Source organism: Conger conger, chromosome 13 (genome assembly GCF_963514075.1).
Source record: "Conger conger chromosome 13, fConCon1.1, whole genome shotgun sequence".
Classification (NCBI taxonomy): domain Eukaryota; kingdom Metazoa; phylum Chordata; class Actinopteri; order Anguilliformes; family Congridae; genus Conger; species Conger conger.
In genome coordinates, this window is record NC_083772.1 from 45,652,474 (window position 1) to 45,677,473 (window position 25,000).

A 25,000-nucleotide genomic window follows, 5' to 3' on the forward strand; every position below is an offset into this window, starting at 1 on the left:
CCTGACTGCCACACTGACACCCAGGGCCCCGCTGACACCCTCCCTGACTGCCACACTGACACCCAGGGCCCCGCTGACACCCTCCCTGACTGCCACACTGACACCCAGGGCCCCGCTGACACCCTCCCTGACTGCCACACTGACACCCAGGGCCCCGCTGACACCCTCCCTGACTGCCACACTGACACCCCCCCTGACTGCCACACTGACACCCAGGGCCACACTGACACCCCCCCTGACTGCCACACTGACACCCTCCCTGACTGCCACACTGACACCCCCCCTGACTGCCCCGCTGACACCCAGGGCCCCGCTGACACCCTCCCTGACCGCCACACTGACACCCAGGGCCACACTGACACCCAGGGCCACACTGACACCCAGGGCCCCGCTGACACCCTCCCTGACTGCCCTGCTGACCACTGCACAGCCTCGGCCCCCTTCAGATCTGACACCCTGAAGCACTGCTGTGTACGCAGGTATAGGACCTGACACTGTGAAGCACTGCTGTGTACGCAGGTATAGGATCTGACACCCTGAAGCACTGCTGTGTACGCAGGTATAGGATCTGACACCCTGAAGCACTGCTGTGTACGCAGGTATAGGATCTGACACCCTGAAGCACTGCTGTGTACGCAGGTATAGGATCTGACACTCTGAAGCACTGCTGTTTACGCAGGTATAGGATCTGACACTGTGAAGCACTGCTGTGTACGCAGGTATAGGACCTGACACTGTGAAGCACTGCTGTGTACGCAGGTATAGGATCTGACACTGTGAAGCACTGCTGTGTACGCAGGTATAGGATCTGACACTGTGAAGCACTGCTGTGTACGCAGGTATAGGATCTGACACCCTGAAGCACTGCTGTGTACGCAGGTATAGGATCTGACACTCTGAAGCACTGCTGTGTACGCAGGTATAGGATCTGACACCCTGAAGCACTGCTGTGTACGCAGGTATAGGATCTGACACTGTGAAGCACTGCTGTGTACGCAGGTATAGGATCTGACACCCTGAAGCACTGCTGTGTACGCAGGTATAGGATCTGACACCCTGAAGCACTGCTGTGTACGCAGGTATAGGATCTGACACTCTGAAGCACTGCTATGTACGCAGGTGGAGGATCTGACACCCTGAAGCACTGCTGTGTACGCAGGTATAGGATCTGACACTGTGAAGCACTGCTGTGTACGCAGGTATAGGATCTGACACTGTGAAGCACTGCTGTGTACGCAGGTATAGGATCTGACACCGTGAAGCACTGCTGTGTACGCAGGTATAGGATCTGACACTGTGAAGCACTGCTGCGTACACAGGTATAGGATCTGACACTCTGAAGCACTGCTGTGTACGCAGGTGGAGGATCTGACACCATGAAGCACTGCTATGTACGCAGGTGGAGGATTCTGGCACAGGCTGTAGGGGCTACGCAGGTATAGTTGTTAGGTACCAGAGTCGGTCTGAAGTGCAGGTATGTGTGATATGCACAGGTATACAGTGAAGTCCGTAAGTAATTGGACAGTGGTACAATTTCTGTTCTTTTGGCTCTGTACTCCTGCATACTGGATATGAAATAAAAAACTGTGAAAATGGGGTTATAGTGTAGTCTGTCACTTTTAATTCGAGGGTATTTACATCCATATCTGGTGACCATTGTTGGAACTGAAAATTGCGGAGTACAGAGTTTTTGATTAGTCAGGTGTATTCAGCCGATTCTTTAGCATGTCTAGTCTTGATTCTAGGCTTTTGATTGCCTTTGGAGTCTGTTATAGGTGTTTGTCACATGGGGCCCAGAGTTGTGCCAATGACTGCAAAGGAAGCCATAATGAGGCTGAGAAAACAGGAATAACAAAAGCAGGCCAGAAAAATAGGCTTACCAGAAATAAACTTGTTGGAACACCATTAAGAAAGAGAGCACTTAGACTGCGTTAAGAGCTGAGCTGCAGGGTTTAGTGGGGGTCTAAGAGCTGAGCTGCAGGGTTTAGTGGGGGTCTAAGAGCTGAGCTGCAGGGTTTAGTGGGGGTCTAAGGGCTGAGCTGCAGGGTTTAGTGGGGGTCTAAGAGCTGAGCTGCAGGGTTTAGTGGGGGTCTAAGAGCTGAGCTGCAGGGTTTAGTGGGGGTCTAAGAGCTGAGCTGCAGGGTTTAGTGGAGGTCTAAGAGCTGAGCTGCAGGGTTTAGTGGGGGTCTAAGAGCTGAGCTGCAGGGTTTAGTGGGGGTCTAAGATATGAGCTGCAGTGTTTGATGCAGGTGGACAGGTCCGTTCTACCTGGGCTCCAGAGTCTTGTTCTTCTCGTAGAACATGCGCAGATCCTGCGGGCTGTTCGCCTGAAACGCATCACAAGGTCAGAGGTCATCCACCTGCCAGTCATGTGACCCTGTGACATCATGCCCGGCGCAGGGGGCCTCACCTGGAAGGGTGGCTTCCCCACGAGGCACTGGTACACCACCGTCCCGATGCTCCACAGGTCCGCTTTGGCGTCGTAGTTCTGAGACATGATCACCTCCGGGGCCTGGGGGGGGGGGCAAATAACATATTTACAATTACCAGAAAATGTAAAGCAGACACTGGAAATTACTTACAAGAATACCCAACCCATAATAACAACAATAAAGATATTTCCAGCGATATGTGCAGCTATATGAAGCAGAAAAACATATAATTTATTACACTAACGGGAGAGGATAGGGTCTAACAACCATAAAGTATTTTCAATGACCAAACACAAAAACACTCCCAACGCTAAAACAGCATCTCTGCGTCCCTCCCGTTCTCACCATGTACATGGGCGACCCGCAGAGGGTGGCAGCCATCATGTTGCTCTGGAGATACCGGGCAAAGCCGAAATCAGCTGCAGGACAGAGAATCACAGGAAACAGTCAGTACCGCCCCTCCTCTCAGTCTGTGTCCCTCCTCCTCCCGTCTGTGTGAACTCAACATCGGTCATTTGGCTCTTGGCTAGCACACTCTCAGAAATAAAGGTATGAAAAGTGCCTAAAAAGGTACAAATGCTTGTTTATGGGCTGGTACCATATACAGTCAGGTCCATAAATATTTGGACATTGACAACGTTATTGTTATTTTAGCGGTCTACCACAGGATATTGGAGTTGGAAGTTGGATATTTAGCAGAAAATTATGCTCATACAGTATATAACACATTTCTTAGCTAAATGGCTCTAAGTCCAAATGAGCCTCAAACCATCATGCAGCTGCCAGATATGCAGCAGATATGGATGAATCACTTCAAGGGTTGTTTCTCCTGAATAATTGTACTACAGAACCCAATGGAAAAATGATTAAGGAGAAAGAACCCTTGAAGCGATCCATCCACATCTGACAACGGCACGATGGTTTGAGGGGCAGGAGGGGGCAGTTACCGATCTTGATGCGGATGCCATTGAGGCCGCCCTTCTTGCGGCCGGTGTAGGAGAGCAGGATGTTTTGGGGCTTCAGGTCGCGGTGGATGATGCCCTTGCTGTGGAGGATGCGCATGGCGGCAGCGATCTGCTGCAGGAACACCCGCAGTGTGTCCTCCCTCAGGGTGCCTTTCGCTGCAGGGACACACCCCATCAGCACCCTGCCCTCCAGACTGCATTACCCACACTGCACCACTCAGCTCTCTGCCCTCCGGACTACATTACCCACACTGCACTGCGACCACGACTGAGCTTACTGCTCTGTGGACTACATTACCCACACTGCACCACTGAGCGCTCTGCCCTCCGGACTACATTACCCACACTGCACCACGGAGCGCTCTGCTCTCCGAACTACATTACCCACACCGCACCACAGAGCGCTCTGCCCTGCGGACTGCATTACCCACACTGCACCACTGAGCGCTCTGCCCTCCGGACTGCATTACCCACACTGCACCACGGAGCGCTCTGCTCTCCGCACTACATTACCCACACTGCACTGCGACCACGACTGAGCTTACTGCTCTGTGGACTACATTACCTACACTGCACTGCCATCACGGCCAAGTGCACTGCCCTCTGGACTATATTACCCACACTGCACCACTGAGCGCTCTGCCCTCCGGACTGCATTACCCACACTGCACAGCCACCATGGCCAAGCACACTGCCCTCTGGACTACATTACCCACACTGCACTGCGATCACAACTGAGCTTACTGCTCTGTGGACTACATTACCCACACTGCACTGCCATCACGGCCAAGCGCACTGCCCTCTGGACTACATTACCCACACTGCCCTGTGACCATGACTGAGCGCACTGCCCTCTGGACTACACTACCCATACTGCACTGCGACCATGACTGAGTGCACTGCCCTCTGGACGACATTACCCACACTGCACTGCCACCACAACTACAGCTCAGCTTAAACCAAAACAAACTGGCAATTCTTCTTTTTCAATCAGAAAAAACTTTTTTGTTTCCTACATTTTTCATCAACATTTAATTTCTGAATTAAACAAATTGCAAAATATACATTTGTGGGATTCAAGAAAACCATGAATGCGGCTAAACAACAACACCCAGGCATCCAGCACCTTCTTTAGGGCATGAGTATGAGTAGCAGCCCTGGAGTCACGCCCAGTGTCTCAGGAAAGGCTAAAGCCTGATTTATACTTGTCGCACAATCCCAGCACATTTTCAACTGAAAACACTCGTACGATGGCTTCTCTCAGTGTCACGCACCCGTAGTTACCATAGAGACAAAAGAACCCTCATTGCTGACCTTTGGCAAGTATAATAATAAAGTATAATAATAACGTATAATTGCAAAACATGCAGCACTTTATTTTCTGTCGTAGGACACTTGTCGCAAGGTTGTGCGAGGAGTATAAATCAGGCTTATGTAAGTACAGGAATACCTCAGCCTCGAGATGAGGAGTAATTACAGCGGGATTTAAGTGTTCGGGTTAAGGGTGAGCAGAGCTGCATTATCACACTGAAATATAGTTACAGTGCAAAAATACACAGAGCGCGGTTTCAGTGTTTGAGAAAGAGAAAGCTGGAGTGTGAATATCAGCTCTGGTGGCCGTGAGGATCCTGGCACTGAGCTGGGGCAAGATTTTCTCCAATCACAAGAGTCAACAACTCCGCTGCGAACACAATGAGCCTTATGTCAGCACGCAGTGGCCCATTAACCCCGACCAGCAGTGAAATGCCACAGTTGTGTAAGTGTACTGCTCTTGTGCAACACGCCCCAGAGTGCGCGGTCAGAGACACACTGTACCACCTCTGGGCGTCACAAGGGTCACCTTTCACCTGCACACCTGGGGAAGCTAACAGCTGATAAGGACATGAGAGCCGATCACTGTCTGCTTTATTGTCTAAGACAAGAAGGCAGTATGCAGGACACCTCTATCAACAATATTGTCTAAGACAAGCAGGCAGTATGCAGGACACCTCCATCAACAATATTGTCTAAGACAAGCAGGCAGTAAGCAGAGCCTCTATCGATCTCACCAGCTCACCCTGAGATACCGCTACCACACTGTCAGTGCTTACCTTGCAGGTAATCGGCCAGGTCCCCTCCGTTGCAGTACTGTGGGAAGAGGGAGCACATTGAGGTCAGCATCACATTCATAACCCTACAGTTTAATATTCCGGTAAAACAGACTCCCCAGATTAATCTGTTTTATTTTAAACTAAAGATTTGTAATAAGCAACTATTGACTCTGAATATTTCTTCAACCTCATTGCTGCCAATACAACTTCACCTACGTAAAAGGGACGAGGAGGAAAAGCGACAAAAAATATTTCCTCAACAGCTTTCAGGATGACGAGGAGCTGAGGTAGAGAGGCAGTATCAGCTGATTACCTCTGCCGTGAATCTCACAACAGACAGGCAGACAGGGCCTGTGGCTGGAAGGTCCTCACAGCTTTAGGGCTTAGCTCCCATGCAGCTGAGCTAACACAGCTTTAGGGCTTAGCACCCACACAGTTCAGCTAACACAGCTTTAGGGCTTAGCGCCCACACAGTTCAGCTAACACAGCTTTAGGGCTTAGCGCCCACACGGTTCAGCTAACACAGCTTTAGGGCTTAGCGCCCACAGGGTTCAGCTAACACAGCTTTTGGGCTTAGCGCCCACAGGGTTCAGCTAACACAGCTTTAGGGCTTAGCGCCTACAGGGTTCAGCTAACACAGCTTTAGGGCTTAGCGCCCACACGGTTCAGCTAACACAGCTTTAGGGCTTAGCGCCCACAGGGTTCAGCTAACACAGCTTTAGGGCTTAGCGCCCACAGGGTTCAGCTAACACAGCTTTAGGGCTTAGCGCCCACAGGGTTCAGCTAACACAGCTTTAGGGCTTAGCGCCCACAGGGTTCAGCTAACACAGCTTTAGGGCTTAACTTCCATGCAGCTCATCTAACACAGCTTGGCATGGCGCACTAACTAACGGTACTCTGATTAATTACACTGGCTGAGGAGTACAATCATCAGGGCAGGATGCATGTGTGTGCACGTCTTTATCTCAGAGTCCATATTGTCTGTCTTTGGCCAGCCAGTTTTGTGTTACAGATTTGAGAATCAGGCTGGGCTTTGAGCTGATGCCAGGAAGCCTGAGGACAGAACAAAGCGAGCCAGAAACGGGGTTTTCAGCAGCAGAGAACTCGGTCCTCTGTGTGCAGCCGGCTGCCACACCTGCTCGGCCACACGCACTGCGGTCACGCGGAGTACACCGCGCTGCCTCTGTGAACGCACAGCAGTCTTCCAGAGGGGGCGTCAAACAGGCCCGGCACACAAGCGTTTGTGATTATTAAGTGAGAAGAGGCTTTTCCTCGAACATGTATTTTTAGTGGGGCCAGTTGGAGAGGTTGTGTGTTTTCTCTGTATCTCCGTGTTGAGCAACACAGACGCACGAGAGCGAGCGAGCATGTGACCACAGTGAAACCAGACACCCCCCGCCCCCCGCCCCCCGCCCCCCGGCCCCCGCCGTGACGGAGCTGATCGTACCTCCATCACCAGGAACACAGAGCTGGGCGTTTCCTGGAACAGACAGAAAAACAGACAGACCGTTAACATCCTCATTTTCTGCTTTCAGCTCTCTGTTGACAAAGAAAGACGAATGGAATAAAAACAGATAGCACTTTTATGGGAGGCTATTCTGCAACCCTTAGACAACTGACATATTGTAATGCAATACTCCTGCAGACCCCTCCATACCTAATGCAGACCCTTCATACCTAATGCAGACCCTCCATACCTAATGCAGACCCTCCATACCTAATGCAGACCCCTTCATACCTAATGCAGACCCTCCATACCTAATGCAGACCCTCCATACCTAATGCAGACCCTCCATACCTAATGCAGACCCTCCATACCTAATGCAGACCCTCCATACCTAATGCAGACCCCTTCATACCTAATGCAGACCCCTCCATACCTAATGCAGACCCCTTCATACCTAATGCAGACCCTCCATACCTAATGCAGACCCTCCATACCTAATGCAGACCCTCCAAACCTAATGCAGACCCTCCATACCTAATGCAGACCCTCCATACCTAATGCAGACCCCTCCATACCTAATGCAGACCCCTTCATACCTAATGCAGACCCTCCAAACCTAATGCAGACCCCGTCATAATGTGATACTGAGCAGCTGCAGGCAGGGAGGGTGAATGTGGGATCAGTGCTCCTGGGCAGAAGCCACATTTCTGGGTAACCACAGCGTGCTGCCGGGTAACAGGGTAAGGGGTACAGGGGCTTAGGCTGCTTCTCCTTCAACCTTTAGGAAAGGTCTCATTCTCTGTTTGGGTGTCCCTGCTCTGTGCCTCACCCAACCCAATGTCCTGTCACCTGATCCGCTCCCTGATTGGCCCCCGGGGTGCTCCGCCCCTCCCAGTGGAGGGTTCTACACGGTAATGGTACCTCAGATCACGACATGAGCTGCATTACGGCAGCAGGGTTACATAACGAGTCACATGGTGCAGGGAGCAGCACATAACATCCCAAATCCCAGCCCCTGGGCTGCTAACCCGCTAACCTCCCACCCACACTGCTTAACTACCGATAAACACCCGCTAACCTCCCATCCACACTGGTTAACTACCGATAAACAACCGCTAACCTCCCACCCACACTGCCTAACTACCGATTAACACCCGCTAACCTCCCATCCACACTGGTTAACTACCGATAAACACCCGCTAACCTCCCATCCACACTGCTTAACTACCGATAAACACCCGCTAACCTCCCACCCACACTGCTTAACTACCGATAAACACCCGATAACCTCCCACCCACACTGCTTAACTACCGATAAATACCCGCTAACCTCCCACCCACACTGCCTAACTACCGATAAACACCCTCTAATCTCCCATCCACACTTTATCCAGAGCGCTGTACAATTGATGCTTCTCATACACCCATTCATACACACACTCACTCACCAACAGCGATTGGCTGGATATCTCGATTTCACTAACCAAAAACACTTAATCATTTTTGTATGCGTGGACACACAAGCTTCTGTATCATGTCACTCTGTACCCACATCGTTCAATTCCAGTGACATTCCCTTTGCTGCAGTACACATATTTACATAATAAAGATATCAGAGCTTAGTCATTACAGCCTGTGTCAATGTTTTTACACAGGCGGGCAGTATCAGCAGAGCTACAGCTACTCCAGGGCTGATAAGATCTCTGCTGCACAAGAAACAACAAACATCATGTGCCTGCATCTGAAAGCAGCTCTGAGTGTGTCAGAGCGTTGTGTTAAGATGGCGCTCTCTGAGTGCGTCAGAGCGTTGCATTACGACAGCTTTCTCTGAGTGACGTCACGATGTTACGATGCAGCGTTGGGTCATGACCCTGTGTGGTTATGTAAGAGTGGAGGTGGGGGGCAGAGGTCAGACACAGCCCAGATGTTCCAGCCAGTGAACATCTAACATTAACAGCACTGAGCCACAGCCTGTCAGTATCAGTATAGGGCCATGTTCTGTGGCATATAGGGCCGTGTTCTGTCAAGGTATAGGGCAGTGATCTGTATTGCTATAGGGCAGTGGTCTGTATCGCATAGGGCAGTGGTCTGTATCGCATAGGGCAGTGTTCTGTTCCGTATAGGGAATGTTGTAACAGGCTGGTACAGGTCTTATACAGTTCGTTAGCTGACTGAGAAACATAAATAAACTGGCTGTAATTTGTCTTCTTCGATGACAGACCAAGGTAAGGAGATGGTGTTTCATGTTACCATGACTGGCAGGCTGAGTATGAGAAAAATGTTCATGACCCTGGGGAGAGAGAAATACACGTGGGTAAAGCACATGTACATGTACAGACATACAGACGTACACACACACAATACACACACCCGTGCCCACACACACACACCAGTGCCCACACACACACACAGGCCCACACACACACACACACAATACACACACACCAGTGCCCACACACACACACACACAATACACACACACCAGTGCCCACACACACACACACACAATACACACACACCAGTGCCCACACACACACACGCACACACACAATACACACAGACACACACACAGGTTTGTTTGGGGGTGTTTTGCAGTGTGTTTGGGGGTGTTTGCGGTGCGTTTGGGGATACTGTAGGGTACATTTGGGGAGTGTTTGTGATTGCTGGGCTGCACAGTGGACGGGCTCCCGCTGTCTCACTCTGTTTACGGGGCCCGGGGCCAGCGCTGTGGGCTGTGAAGCAATCGGGAGCTGCTGCAGGAATGCAGAGACCTCACAGTGAGACTCAGTTACAGCGCCGTTCTTAGAAAGCAGGAAAGGATTCCTGGATTCCCCCCCCCCCCCGGCCCCCGTACCCCCTGGTCTATGCACTGCCCCCTCCCACCCCCCCCCCCGCCCCCCCGCCCCCGTACCCCCTGCTCTATGCACTGCCCCTCCCACCCCGCGCTCTCCGGGTGAGAGGTTTCATCAAAACAAACTGTGTGTTCCACTGCAGGAAGAACAAATGTTGTTTTTAAGTTTGACACACTTATGACTCATTAAATCATAAAAACTTGTCCTTTTAACAATTACTCCTCCCACTTCTTCCTCTCTCTCTCTCTCTCTCTTCTCTACTTTCTCAGTCTCTCCTTAATTTTCCAAACTCCATGTTCAGTAAAACAATTTAACTTATCATTTGTAATGAAACTTAATGAAGCTAATTTCATAATGGGGATTAAAATGTTAAATAAACAGGAATAGAATGTATGACATGTGTTTTACCAGAGCAGGGTAAATGTGATCAATGACAACAGTTTTATAACACACCAGTAAAGACTGATTTCACATTTTATGAGCTGTATCGCCCCAGTAAGAGAATCTTTCCACCAGTAATATAAAAGACGGATTTGCTGAACTCTGACTCAGAGGTGCAGTAATAAACCACCATCATAATGAAAGAACATGTGAATGTGAGAGAATCTGAGGAAGAGGAGTGTGTCAAAACTGTCCTTTACCTGCACCAAACCAGGCTGAGGTTCTCCTCACACTGACCCTGTGCCCCTGACTGACCCTGTGCCCCTGACTGACCCTGTGCTCCTCACACTGACCCTGTGCTCCTCACACTGACCCTGTGCTCCTCACACTGACCCTGTGCCCCTGACTGACCCTGTGCTCCTCACACTGACCCTGTGCTCCTCACACTGACCCTGTGCCCCTGACTGACCCTGTGCTCCTCACACTGACCCTGTGCCCCTGACTGACCCTGTGCTCCTCACACTGACCCTGTGCTCCTCACACTGACCCTGTGCTCCTCACACTGACCCTGTGCCCCTGACTGACCCTGTGCTCCTCACACTGACCCTGTGCCCCTGACTGACCCTGTGCTCCTCACACTGACCCTGTGCCCCTGACTGACCCTGTGCTCCTCACACTGACCCTGTTCTCCTCACACTGACCCTGTGCTCCTCACACTGACCCTGTTCTCCTCACACTGACCCTGTTCTCCTCACACTGACCCTATGGAGCCTGTGCTCCTCACACTGACCCTATGGAGCCTGTTCTCCTCACACTGACCTCTCTCATTAACAACACATCTTTGCCCGCTACTCACAGGATGTTTTTTGTTTTTTGCACCATTCTCTGCAAACTGTAGAGACTGTTGTTCGTGAAAGTCCCAGGAGATCAGCAGTTTCTGAGATACTCAAACCACCGTGTCTGGCACCAACAATCATTCCACGGTCAAAGTTACTTAGATCACATTTCTTCCCCATTCTGACATTTGGTCTGAACAACAGCTGAACCGACCACGTCTGCATGCTTTTATGCATTTAGTTGCTGCCACATGATTGGCTGATAAATATTAGGAACAATACCCACACACAGCTCTGTGCTGTCCGGCCATAAACACCCCCCAGCAGCCCTCATCTTTCACTTTCCCAGCCTCGAGATGAAAACAGGTCTGCATTTCCATTAGAGAAACTGTATTACTGGCCTGGCAGAACCTCAGCTGATCCAGCCAATCACATGCAGGGAAACAGCCATATGGTACCACAGCAGAGGTGATGGGGGTGGGGGGGGGGACGGGGACGGACGGACAGGAAAGGGAGGGGAGGGGAGGGGAGGGGCTGGATTTTAACCCGGGCTGAAATTGCCCTTTGGTGTGAAAAGCATGCAGGTCTTCATTTTAAACTCATTTATACCGGTGGTGTACCCTCCTGTTCCGCATGAAGCGAGACTGAAGACAGGGTCACATGACCGCAGGCACACACGATGCCTGGGGGAGTCACATGACCAGGGCGTTATGTAACTGCAGGCCCCAGACTCCCAGAGGGCAAGCTCATCCTGCACTCAACGCTCGGCCGACTCCTGCCCCAGGCACCACCAACGCTGAACCGGAAATGACATCAGCAACACTTACCTGCACGTCGTACAAAGCCACAATGTTCTCATGCTGCAGCTCCTAACAACAAAAACACAATTTATTTACACACAAACTAGACGCAACACCAAGAAACACAACAAACTGAGTGTAGAATTAGGATCTCTACTGGAACTTAACGCAGAATGAGACTTTGTTCTTTGTACTGAATAAGAAAATCTGTCTAAGGGACCCAGTGTGCAGAACTTACCTTCAGGATCTTGATTTCCTTCCCCAACAGGATCTGAGACTTGGACAGGTTCTTCTTGTTGATACTCTTGATGGCCACCTCCCAGTCTGTCTTCTGCAGAAAACAGGCAATATGGGAGAGACAATGTGTGAAAAGATCAGGAACTAGGTTTTAAACCCCATTCTCAGTGTAAGACTGGAACCAGGCTGGCTCAGTTAGGCCACAGCACAGACTCTGAACACACAGCACTGACCCTGAACACACAGCAGCACTGACCCTGAACACACAGCACTGACCCTGAACACACAGCACTGACCCTGAACACACAGCACAGACCCTGAACACACAGCACTGACCCTGAACACACAGCAGCACTGACCCTGAACACACAGCACTGACCCTGAACACAGCAGCACTGACCCTGAACACACAGCACTGACCCTGAACACACAGCACTGACCCTGAACACACAGCAGCACTGACCCTGAACACACAGCAGCACTGACCCTGAACACACAGCACTGACCCTGAACACACAGCAGCACTGACCCTGAACACACAGCACTGACCCTGAACACACAGCACTGACCCTGAACACACAGCAGCACAGACCCTGAACACACAGCACTGACCCTGAACACACAGCAGCACTGACCCTGAACACACAGCACTGACCCTGAACACACAGCACTGACCCTGAACACACAGCACTGACCCTGAACACACAGCACTGACCCTGAACACACAGCAGCACTGACCCTGCACACACAGCACTGACCCTGAACACACAGCACAGACTCTGAACACACAGCAGCACTGACCCTGAACACACAGCAGCACTGACCCTGAACACACAGCAGCACTGACCCTGAACACACAGCAGCACTGACTCTGAACACACAGCACTGACCCTGAACACACAGCACTGGCCCTGAACACAGCAGCACTGACCCTGAACACAGCAGCACTGACCCTGAACACACAGCACTGACCCTGAACACACAGCAGCACTGACCCTGAACACACAGCAGCACAGACCCTGAACACACAGCAGCACTGACCCTGAACACACAGCAGCACTGGCCCTGAACACAGCAGCACTGACCCTGAGCACAGTGGCCAGGGGCAGAGTGGAAAGGATAACATGCATGAAGCTGCCAGGGAGTAAAAAAATCACATTTTATTTTCTTTATCACACCACAGGACATTCTCTCTCTCTCTCTCTCTCTCTCACACTCACTCACTCACTCACTCACTCACTCACTCTCACTCACTCACTATCTCTCTCTCTCTCACACTCTCACTCTCACTCTAACTCTAACTCTCCCTCTCTCACACACACACACACACACACTCACATCATTCTCCACACTGGAATTCCCTCATACTCAGCACTACAGGGGCGAGGGCTTCAGGAAACTAATCCTGTTCTTATGCAGAGGCAGAGATGACGATAATTACTGAGGGGCATGAGATTACTGTCAATACATCAGCAAAATATTTCAACTCATCAGCAAACTGCGGGATACTCTCCAACTCAGAGAGATGACCACAAGCACAAGATGGCACAGCGCTGCACTCTGACTGACAGCGCGGAAAAACCACAGCCCCATTACACACCGGCCCACAGCGCCAACCTCACCTTCTCACATCTCAGTTCTTCCAGACATGCTGACCCCACAGGGGAAAAACTGCTCCTACGGGCAAACGCACACATGCACACACAGACACACGCACACACAGACACGCACACTGTACACCTTCTTAGTGTGCACATTTTCTTCATACAGATTGTGTGGATTTATTTGGGAACTGTGCATTTTCATACTTTCACAGAGTTTTTACAGCACCTTTACGTCCTAATCCACATAGCAGGGAAATGTCACTTTCCACAATATGGGACCTTTAATGCACAAATGCACGTGAAACAAGATTGGCCTCATAGATCTTGTTGCAAATAAAATATGAATCATGAAATGGATTTGTGGTTTAGAAGAGAGGTGTGACTAAACTGCTTTCATGTTCTCTTCATCGTCATTTCTATTTTATGATATGACACATGCAGATACACCTACCACTCCTTTCCCAAGTGTCCACTCTGCCCCATTGGTATGATTTATAAAATATATTTGTAACTATGTTCAATTCAATTTGATAAAATTATTCTGCACAATACCTAGGTGTTTGTGTGCACTTCACTCACTTTGAGCATCTGCCCTTCGAAAGGTTTAAACGCAGAACGGCTACATGTGTAACTGCGGTTCTATGAATCCCGGATGACTGTCAGAGACAGGGCTTTAGCACAGTTGGATTGTCTCCACCTCACACACGCGCAACAATAGGATCACCTGTGCATGGTGACATAAGGTCCACAGGATCACCTGTGCATGGTGACATAAGGTCCACAGGATCACCTGTGCGTAGTGATGTAAGGCCCACAGGATCACCTGTGCGTAGTGACGTAAGGCCCACAGGATCACCTGTGCGTAGTGACGTAAGGCCCACAGGATTACCTGTGCGTGGTGACGTATCCACTTTAGCACATTTGAATGACTCGTACCAGCAGAACCTGAAAACATTCATCCTCTAGGTCCATGGATGTGAACCAGTTCCCCGGCGTGCACTCTGAAGCGCATTCTCAGTGCACGCTCTGTGAAGTAGCAGGACTTTTATAAAGCCCCTCAGATCAAAGATGGGGTGGAGGCCGCCTTCCCTTCTTGGATCTTGGAGGCGTGTTGAGCAGAATCCAGCTGTACATTCCATAAGGCTCTACTCACATCCTTCTCCAGGGGGGAGGGAACCTCCCGGGTGAGGGTCAGGGACTTTATGGAACTGTTGACCACAGACGTTGTGATCCATTAAATCTAGCAGGCTGGTGTCTGAATTCTAGATGACACCCCTGGTACAGCGCAGCCATCACCCAGGGGTCTGTGGTGCAGGATGCCTGAGTGATGCTGGGAGAACATGTGACAGCCGGACACATGGCATCAGGACTCACCCCCACGGACACCAGGAGTGTGACTCCTGGAAGAGGTCCGCCCACACGCCGTGGATCAGTTCATGCTTTCGAGTGTGGGCCCTTAGCTCAGCAGCTATTAGTAAATGGTAAATGGTTGGATTTTATATAGCGCCTTTATCCAAAGTGCTGTACAATTCATGCTTACACACCCATTCTTACACACACACACCAACAGCGATTGGCTGCCTTGTAAGGCACCGACCAGGTCGTCAGGAGCATTTGGGGGTTAGGTGTCTTGCCCAGACACTTTGACCCCACTTTAGAAACGACTGGTTTAAAGCAGAAATGCGGACAGCAGTTTGTGGTCTCCTTGTTTGGACCAGTAGCTTTTAGTATCTACCGAAGCTATGACTGTCTCCTTCCTTTGTTTAGATCTTAGTCATGAGCACACAGCTCTAGACTAGAATCCGGTGATGTGGGCTATTGCCAATAAGGTGAAATAAACACTTGACAATCCACAGATAAAAGGCTGGAAAGAGCTTTTTGCGGTCTCCGATGGAGGAAATATCCGTAGCTCCACCCCAGACTGCAAGGCGACCAGCAGATCAGCTACCAGCAGCGAGAAAAGCACACGTGCTTATCACTCGCCGCAATTTGCAAGAATATTTTTTGGAAGAGATTGGGGGATGACGTGGGTACGTATGGGGGTTGCTTTACGTCCTCCGCGTCACAGGTGACTGGTGTCTAAGGTCTTGACCTGCACATACGGGAGACGGAGAGAATCCAAATGTGCTAAAGTACGTCAACAACGCCAACAGGCAAGCAGCATAACAGTCAGCCCCCTCTCTCTCGCACACGCACACGCACACGCACACGCCAAGGTGTTTGACAATGGCACATTTAACCTCTTGGCTCTGACAACAGTGCGAACATAATTATGCGTGTTTTACTACGAGAGCACATCCATGTACTATGCGATACTCGTCAGTCTGCTCAGAGTGTGCCCTGTAACCACTCATATCACTGTGCCTCAGTTCATAAAGTGGAATAATATAACATTGCGTCCGAAGCAATCACCCTTAATCACATTTATTCGAAATCGTGTTCCTGTATTTGCCCGTATTTTCAACTGTCCTGAGTAGCCGTTTATCTTCACACCCCCTACCGAAGCGCCCTTCCGAGATAGCTAACCCTTCCGGCAACACATGCTGTGCCAAACCCGGCACATGCTCAGTCTATCCCGCTAACTAGCTGACCCAGTAAGCCCGTTTCCCCGCAGTGCCTGACAGATGGCTCAGTTCGGTCATGCACCGCCAAGCTGTTCTTCAAAAACCCAATGTTTTTTGTTATTGTTCTGACTTCGTTGTCCTATTGCTGGTTCATTGGCAATACATCGAAAGAGGTTGGATTATGCACATAATTAATTATGAAGTGACAGGCGGAAAGAACAGTGAGCCCTGCCCTACCATATGAGAAAAACATCACAGACCCCCCCCCCTTCCCCCCCAATTGGCTCCTCTACGTCACATATTCTCAATGGCGTTCGAGTCACCCTGCTTTATGAATGAACCTGTTGTGGACCCTGTAGGAGCGCATTGACGGTGTAAATCTATTTATCTATAGGCGACGGTAATCGTAATATATACTCCACGTAGCATACGCCTACTTATTTCTCATTTGACCAGAATTTGACCAGTATGATCTTTTTGGCCGAAGATGTGCCTTTTGGTTTTATCGCGTATGTTAGCCTGGCGAGTGGTCACCTAATGGTGTAACGCACTGACCCAGTTTGACAGCCGACATGTCATTCAAATCCACTGCACGCAGACCTACATGGAAAAGAGCAGCAAATTTACCTTCCTGTGCCTTCCCTTGAACACGACGGCGAAAGCCCCATGTCCAACCAGGTCCTTCCTGCTGTATTCGAAGTCTCCAACCGTTTCCATTTTCAGTCCAATAACAGAAGGACCTTGTTTACCCCGGTGTGTTCGTTTTTGTGTCGATTAGCCTTAGCACTTGGAAAAAAAATTATACGTAACTAGCCGATTGCAATGAACAAACCTTCGCTATAGTCCTGATGCCATTATATTTTTGGGCATTTAATTTGGCATTTAATCAAGGACAGAATTCAAATGTATTCCAGACATGAAACAAAACAAGAAATCCAAATAAAAAAATTAAAAAGGCTTGCACTCCAAAAGGTGTTTGGCTCCTTGAAACCAGCAAAGGCCCACCAGAATGCCGTGGGTTCTCTTTTGGAATTCTGACGTTAAAGCGTTGTTGTGTTAGCGTTTCAATCGTGATCGGAAAGGACGCTGTACTCTGCGGTAGACATCGCTAACAGCCACAATGCCCAGGAACAGTGTCAGTTCTTACTACCAGCTGTCATTTTATGACACTTTACCAAACAGCTCACTGGCGTTCATTAACAGGCTGAAGCAGGACGCATTCTAACTCCCCAGTTAACTACATGATGTCGAATGTGTTTCTGAAATTCCGTCACAACTCTCCGTTCTCGATGGTATCAGCGACAAAAACGTAAATAATGCCCATAACTAGACTAGGTAACTGAATCTAGTGAAGTCCTTTTCTGGCTTTCGGCTGTTTCAAAATGTTTTGCAAAGAGACATGTCAAGCACACGCATTCGCTTTATTGTCTTTAGAAAAATGAGCAATGACAGTAGCCTACGCAATGTCGCTAGTAGGAGCCAATTAGATTCCCACATAAAAATTTGGTTAATAAAAAGCTAACATAATAGGCTAGCTTTGTGCACCTAGCCAATGTCAATGACTACCGTAAGATTCCTTGATACAGCGAAAGACCGCCTTATTTATTATTTGCTTTTCGTTTATGTTATGATCTTCTCCCCAAATATTCTCCAAGGTGTTGGTTCCCTCCAGGACGTTTTTGACAACACGCTAATGATCCTTTAATCCACAAAGAGATTTCTTCAGTAGCTAGCTAGCTATTAGCTTGCTACACTTCTTCGTGGTAGCTCGTGAGGTGCTATTATTTCCCAGTCCTTAGCTTTTGAGTCTCAATGGCAGAAACTGGTTCGTGTATTTTTCGCCCTAAAATCAGAGAAAATAAAAGGGATTGGTTTAATGTCCTTTGTGTTTAGAATGAACCTCCCATTGGCATCATGTTTGGTTCAATACACAGCGCTACCGAGTAATACAGTCTTCTCTTGATGCTTCACTACATGCATTCAGCACAATAATAACTGTCGTCACAGTACCCCATTGGTATATATGTATTCCTGTGGGCATTTCATCGCTCCTTCCGCTACGACGGTTAGTCCGGATTTGTAGCGAATTATTTACAATTATTTTATTATATATAATGATTTGCACAATAAAAGTCAGTGCACATACCATGTAGAAATATATTACAATTATTAAAATGTTTAGGTGGCAAAAATGAAAATAATCCGTGTTTATGAAATGCTGAAAGGCAACGACAAAAGAAAGTCAGTTGTATTCTTGAACCATTACGTAATGTTTTTCTCTGTCAATGCCTGCTTAACTGCGACTTTACGGAGAAAAACTCGCGTAGCGCTTGGGCATGTAGAGAGGCGATGCGGTCTGCTTGCTTGCTGACGTCCAGTTTCACTCAGCGATTGCCAATCGCGTGTTATTTCGACGAAGGCTGGGCTTTATTCTAAAATAATTAAATATGGGTTATATGACCTCTGGTAACCTGGCCGCAAATGAAATGGCATCAGGACTTATCATAGACCAACTATAGGCGTAGGCAACCTCTGCTTAGATATATATATATATATATATATATATATATATATATATATATATATATAACTATATTATTATTATTATTATTATTATTATTATTATTGTTGTTGTTATTGTTGTTGTTGTTGTTGTTGTTGTGCTTAGTATTAGGGTACTTTAAACGATGTTCTGGAATAGGCCTACATTCAATTGTGTAATGTATTATACTTTAATGTCCCAATATGATATCTTAGTGAAACTTAGCGGGTCACGTGCAGTGTGCTTAGCTGGAGTTTTAACCATAAAAATGCATTTAAACTTTAGATATTCTAGCTGAAATGCAGATCCGTGGTCCCAGGTTTAAACCTGCGGTTTCAAAAGCTATGATGCGCAGAGGAAAGGCTGGTACTGCTACACGGCAGAGAAAAGTATAGTAAACATTTGACGTGTACTGTTGCCAATAAGTGACGTTTTCATTCATGATGTTCTAAAACATATTCTAAACCGATACCTCTTTCTAGAACCTCTTACTTGGAGACAAAAACATGTCACCACTTGTTATCGGCCCGGGCCTGGGCATTGCCAAGACCATCTCGCCATTGTGGAGAATTCCCCGTATGCCTTATACTTTTAAAGACATTCCGAATATGCTAAAAATATATATTAAAGAAAATAGCCGATTGACTATAGAAATATAATTTGCCCCTTCTGTTTGATAGACGATTACAAAAATGTAGCCAATTCGATTTTTAAATGGCAACTAATTTGGAGCTGGGGACATACTCAAACTGCCTTATTTTTATTTACACACACATATCTTACTTATTTTACTGTAGCGTCCGTGTAAGGAATTATGCTGTCTGGCCTTGCGTTTGGTTATGGCGACATGTGTTTTTTTTTTTACTAATTTGTTGATTGAGCTAAAACGTTGCCCGTGTCTATTTAATTATTTATTTTTTCTTAGTAATTATACATTTACATTTACATTTTAGTCATTTGGCAGACGCTTTTAATCCAAAGCGACTTGCAAGTGCATAGGTTCAAGTCAAAGTTAAAGCATCACATCCATAACTAGTAAAATACACATGAAGTGCTGTTCTAAACATACAGTCATCATAAGATTTATATCATAATTGCACTTCTTAAATAAAAACGGTATTAGTTAAGAGGAGTCAGAAGGGAAAATCACTTTTTGCGTGATAATGTAATGTCGCCCTCACTCACCCATATAGGCTACGGATACATTGAATTTTCATTGTATATAACCGTTTTACGTAACATAAATAGCCGAATGACGTTAGGAAATACACATTAGGCCTAGGTTTGTAAATGTTATGTTTTCGATATTTGACCAAAGGCAGCACTTCGATGGTTCCATCTCGTGGCGATTTACGAAAAATGCGCTCTAAAAATTAGCCCCATTCTTTGAAACTTGCATGATGTCAAGCAAAATTAGGACACGAGTATTATCGCTTTGAGGATTACACAATGGATTACAGTAGATCATTTACATAACAGTGATCGGTTACAAACTGCAAACTGCGCAGATTACCCACCCAATACCATTTGCAAGTGTTTCAATTCAATTCAGATGGGAGGCCTAATCCGTGTAAATAATGGCATAGTTTAGTAAACGCCGCACAATCCAATGGAAGGCTTCAAATGTGTGTTGAGGGACATAGTTCTTTTTTATTTATTTACGCATAGTTCCAATAACAGATTGCTATAATTTAAATATCTCGGGTCGGCAATCTGCGTCAGTCTCATTACAGCGCTCGCGGAGCTAAGAGCTGTGAGGCAAGATAGAAATAAAAACCAACCAAACTCGTCAAATACACTTTTTACGGTGTCGTCTAAATTTGGCCAATAGCCGTATTTCCAAAGGAGTTCGTTTCTTTGGAAACACAAATGATAAGATGTTGACAATGAAGTTGACGCGAGCTAAAAATACACTCCATTAAAAACAATTTAAATATACAAAGCCAATTCAATAATGACAGCCTCGTTCATATGAAAAGCAAGAAACGCACAATGCAACCAGCGAATGCAATAGCACCCTGGAGAGAATGCCGTGGGTTCTACTGCTTTACACAATATACACAACGATATAACTACTCAGTTATCTACATATTTAACTGCTCAAGAGCCAAACAGGCCAATACAGGTAAGAAAGCTAGTGCTTATACAATAATATATGTTGGGGTTTTTTAAGCTCCAGCCATGGCAACCAGGCTGCTGCATGAAGCTGAAAATGTGTCCTCCGCAAAGGGACTGGCAGTTAAGATCAAACACTGGCCCTCTCAGGCCCCTGAAAGATGCCCACTTCAGTAACTTCAAAGCCACGCTCAGGTGTGGCTGACCAGGCCGTTTACAGTCAAGTGTTGGAGCACTGGAGTGTTGGGGGATGGGGGCACTCACACTGGACCAATGGGGGTGGCGGTGTGGGGGAAGGGGGAGGTGCAGTGGGATATAAAGAGCAAAGTCAGCAGTGAGCACATTACAGTTCCTGACATCGTTCAGCCACTTGCAGTTCAACCGCATCACACAACAACACAAATGTACATGGACTACAGCCGTGACTTTACCTGCTTCAGCAGAGAGGACATCTTCTCAGTCTACTCTGCAGACTTTGGGAGCCAAACTAAAGGGACAAGCCAAGGTATGTCTTCCCTTTGGGTTTTAAAACGCTTCTTGTCTGTTTAGCAGGTGGCATCACAGATCATTTCACAATTTCTGTGTTTATTCTCTATGTTCATTTTCTGCAGAACTGCTTCCTTACCTGAAGCGAGGGAAAAGCAGCCCCTGACCTTTGACCCTGCTCTGTGCTTGGGGCTGTATGTGTCCTCACCGCATGTTCAGGTGTGCAAGCCAGGTCCCCTTTTCACCGCTATTTCAGTATTGATGTTTCTCTGGTATGTAGCTGCTTGCGGGCGGTGTTTGCGCTCTGTGTGCTGAGCGTGTCTTCCTCTTTCCAGCCACAGGGGGTCGGGACAGACTGCGGGGAGTACAGGAAGCCATCCCGCAGCGCAGGAAACGCATCACCTTCAGTAAGGCCCAGCTGGGGGATCTGGAGACTGCCTTCGCTGTCACACACTACCCCGACACCACCCTGAAGGAGTCTCTGTCCTCTGCCACCGGCCTCCCCGAGGCCAGGATCCAGGTACGCCACCTCTCACCCCTGCCCTCTCACCCCTGCCCTCTGACCTCTGACCTCTGAGTGCAGAGCAGCAATGTAACAGAAAGGGGCTGATCGATTCACTGAATGCTTTAAATTATTGGGTCATATCACTGAATAGAATATTTAATAACATGTAAGCTATATATGCAGGCCAGGGTATAATAATAATAAGTTATGCAAATTGAAAGGCTAGTAATAATTGAGAAACTACATCATATCTCTTTTCCCATGTTGTTGGAGTGTGATGTGTCTCTAATCATCTCTCGCTCTCGCTCTCTCTCTCTGTCTCTCTCTCTCTCTTTCTCTCTCTCTCTCTCCTAGGTGTGGTTCCAGAATCGCCGTGCACGCTACTTCAGGAGCAAGAAACAGTTTCAGCCAGCTGTGGCAGATCCAGCATCACCACTGAACAGCACCCCAACTCCCACCTACCCCTCCCCAACCCTGCCCTCCTCGTACCCCTCCCCAACTCTGCCCTCCCCAACCCTGCCCCCCTCGTACCCCTCCCCAACCCTGCCCTCCTCGTACCCCTCCCCAACCCTGCCCTCCTCGTACCCCTCCCCAACCCTGCCCTCATACCCCTCCCCAACCCTGCCCTCCTCGTACCCCTCCCCAACTCTGCCCTCCCCAACCCTGCCCCCCTCGTACCCCTCCCCAACCCTGCCCTCCTCGTACCCCTCCTCAACCCTGCCCTCCTCGTACCCCTCCCCAACCCTGCCCTCCTCGTACCCCTCCCCAACCCTGCCCTCCTCGTACCCCTCCCCAACTCTGCCCTCCCCAACCCTGCCCTCCTCGTACCCCTCCCCAACCCTGCCCTCATACCCCTCCCCAACCCTGCCCTCCTCGTACCCCTCCCCAACCCTGCCCTCCTCGTACCCCTCCCCAACCCTGCCCTCCTCGTACCCCTCCCAAATTTTGCCCTCCCGAAACCATCCCTCCTCATACTCCAGCCTACCCCTGTCTTGCATATTCTCCACCCCATACTTGCCTGACCCCTCCACAGCTGCCCCAGACACAGGAGGGAACAGCCTGCAGAGTGCTTCAGAGTTTCTGGCCCTCTCTGACCCAGCAGTAACCATGGCCCCAGTGCTGGCAGAGCCACTGGGCTGTAGGTGGATTGGACACCGCAGCTCCTTGCTGTGTGAAAGCACAGAGCAGAGAGGCTATATGTCTTCTGGGGACGCCCCACAAAGAGACACTCACACACCAGAAGAGCCTGAGTGCCCAGGCATCTGGAGTGTGTTGAAGGACAATTACACTCACCTGGCCAAGCCTACTCAATCCCATCAGCTGCACTACCATCACCATGGTGACCAGCTGGACCTGATGTCACAGGAGCATGACATCATGTCTGAGTTCAGTGGCAAAGACTTTGGTTTGACTGACCTGGATGTCTCTAGTGCTTTCATTGACTACCTGCTCTGCTGAACTCCAGTGTTATATTGGAAGTAAAATCACATCATAGTGGGATTTATATTATATAAAGATAATAATGATATTATAGGGATTGACATTGGTTACTTTGACTTGTGTGGAAGGCACAAAATATTTTGATAAATGTTTAATGCAAGAATTTCTGTTGAAGTTGATTTATTTTACAATATAAATAAATAAAACTACAAATCAATTTGTTATTGCCATTATTTGTCCACCTTGCTTTACACATATCTATCATTCATGTCAGGAATATTTCTGGTCACAGTAATATGCACAAAATCTTCCTAAATAAATAATAAATAAGTAAAGTAAATTTCCACAGAAACGTAAAATAAGTTAAGTACATTTCCACAGAAATTTTAAGTTAATAATTTAATAAGTTATCCGCCTAAAGAGAATGGAAGGCGTCATTAAAAAATAGCGCCCTCCAGTGTTAGAAAGTCACACTTCGGCCCGTGACGGAACATCCGGGTTTTCTGTGCGTCTTGTACGTTTGCGTATGTTATTGGCCGCATTTTACGTTGCAGAGGGAATAGTAGAAGCCAAATGTAACGTAACGTTCGTTGATGAATAGATGTATTATACGCACAACGTGTGGTGTCGTTCACTTGTGCGCCATTCTGCACAAGTAGCAAACCCGTTGAAATCGGGTGAAGTTTTTGGTTTATTTGTCTGTGAGATGTTATTGTGGTTGCATAGAGCTACTGAATAGAGATCAATTGCCGTGGAGCTGGAGGTAAGATGTGCATGCTGGAATATACTTAATTACTGGCTTTCTAAACACGTATTTTAAGTGAATTGATTAATAACAGCGCCGTTGATTTCTTGGCCTTCTGTGATAATTTGCAACAAGCTAACGTTAGCTAGCTAGTTAGCGAAGTCGTTAGCTGCAACGTTATGCATGGTTATGCTAACCATATATTAACGCTATTTCTGTAGGTGTGTAGGTAGTCGCTTAGGTAGTCTATAGTGACCATTTTAGCTAACCTATCTAGTTAGCCTTTGTCTGTAGTGTAGTTAAGTTAGGCTTGGTAGCTAGCTTCATAGTGCGCGTGAAGTTTTTCTGGTTCGCTAGCGTTAGCTAGCTAACGGCAAGCATCACCGCTAGCTAACCTGATTTCCTGTTCACAAGCAAACATTTTGCTAGTCCAGCTCGCTATGTAAACTGCTGTTCAACGTTTTATTATTTATTCACATGTATTTATTTAAAACAAGATAAGCTAAGCTAGGTAGTTGGTCAGTTAGCGTTTGATAGCTAACCTACGTTTGTTTAACCGTCATCACCCTGATCGGCGTGAGTACCAGAGTAATTGTGTGTGATGGGCAAGTGTAATTTGGTGACCAAGAACGAAAATGGCAAAGTTGGGTAATGTTATGCTAACGTTAACTTGCTCACGGGTATGGAATCGATGTTTATTAGTTAGCTAGCCATTTGTAGGAGCTCACAGATTCGATGTTCTCTAGTTATCGACACCACATACCTACATGCGGTAATGAAAACGAATGGACATAATCATTGTATGAATCGGAATTTAACTTGCATGTTTGCTGATGATTTTCCAGTACAATTAAACGTGAATTAGAATGAATTGTCATTGGACACAAAAAAATATATGCTTTGACGTAGGTTAGTAACTTATTTTGGAGGTTACAGTTCGATTTTTCGTTCGAGGAGGC

General features: G+C 47.9%; 2 protein-coding genes across 4 annotated transcripts in view; one reads left to right on the forward strand and one right to left on the reverse strand.

The window, feature by feature from the left end:
* Positions 1–18,180, reverse strand: part of ulk2 (unc-51 like autophagy activating kinase 2) — a 38,049-nt gene extending 19,869 nt beyond the window's left edge. For all 3 annotated transcript variants that reach the window (XR_009704620.1, XM_061216911.1, XM_061216912.1), the window contains exons 1-9: positions 16,836–18,180; positions 12,042–12,134; positions 11,831–11,872; positions 6,935–6,967; positions 5,488–5,524; positions 3,380–3,553; positions 2,778–2,851; positions 2,411–2,512; positions 2,269–2,327 (exon numbers count right to left, since the gene is read on the reverse strand). Coding sequence is in view for 2 of the 3 variants with exons in the window: in XM_061216911.1 (XP_061072895.1) it covers positions 2,269–2,327; positions 2,411–2,512; positions 2,778–2,851; positions 3,380–3,553; positions 5,488–5,524; positions 6,935–6,967; positions 11,831–11,872; positions 12,042–12,134; positions 16,836–16,925 (704 nt within the window). In the remaining variant the exon portion in view is untranslated. The remainder of the gene's footprint in view (positions 1–2,268; positions 2,328–2,410; positions 2,513–2,777; positions 2,852–3,379; positions 3,554–5,487; positions 5,525–6,934; positions 6,968–11,830; positions 11,873–12,041; positions 12,135–16,835) is intronic.
* Positions 18,181–23,904: 5,724 nt separating this feature from the next.
* prpf8 (pre-mRNA processing factor 8) overlaps positions 23,905–25,000 on the forward strand; it is a 29,860-nt gene continuing 28,764 nt past the window's right edge. Inside the window, exon 1 of the mRNA XM_061216900.1 lies at positions 23,905–24,059. The gene's annotated coding sequence lies outside the window, so the exon portion shown is untranslated. The remainder of the gene's footprint in view (positions 24,060–25,000) is intronic.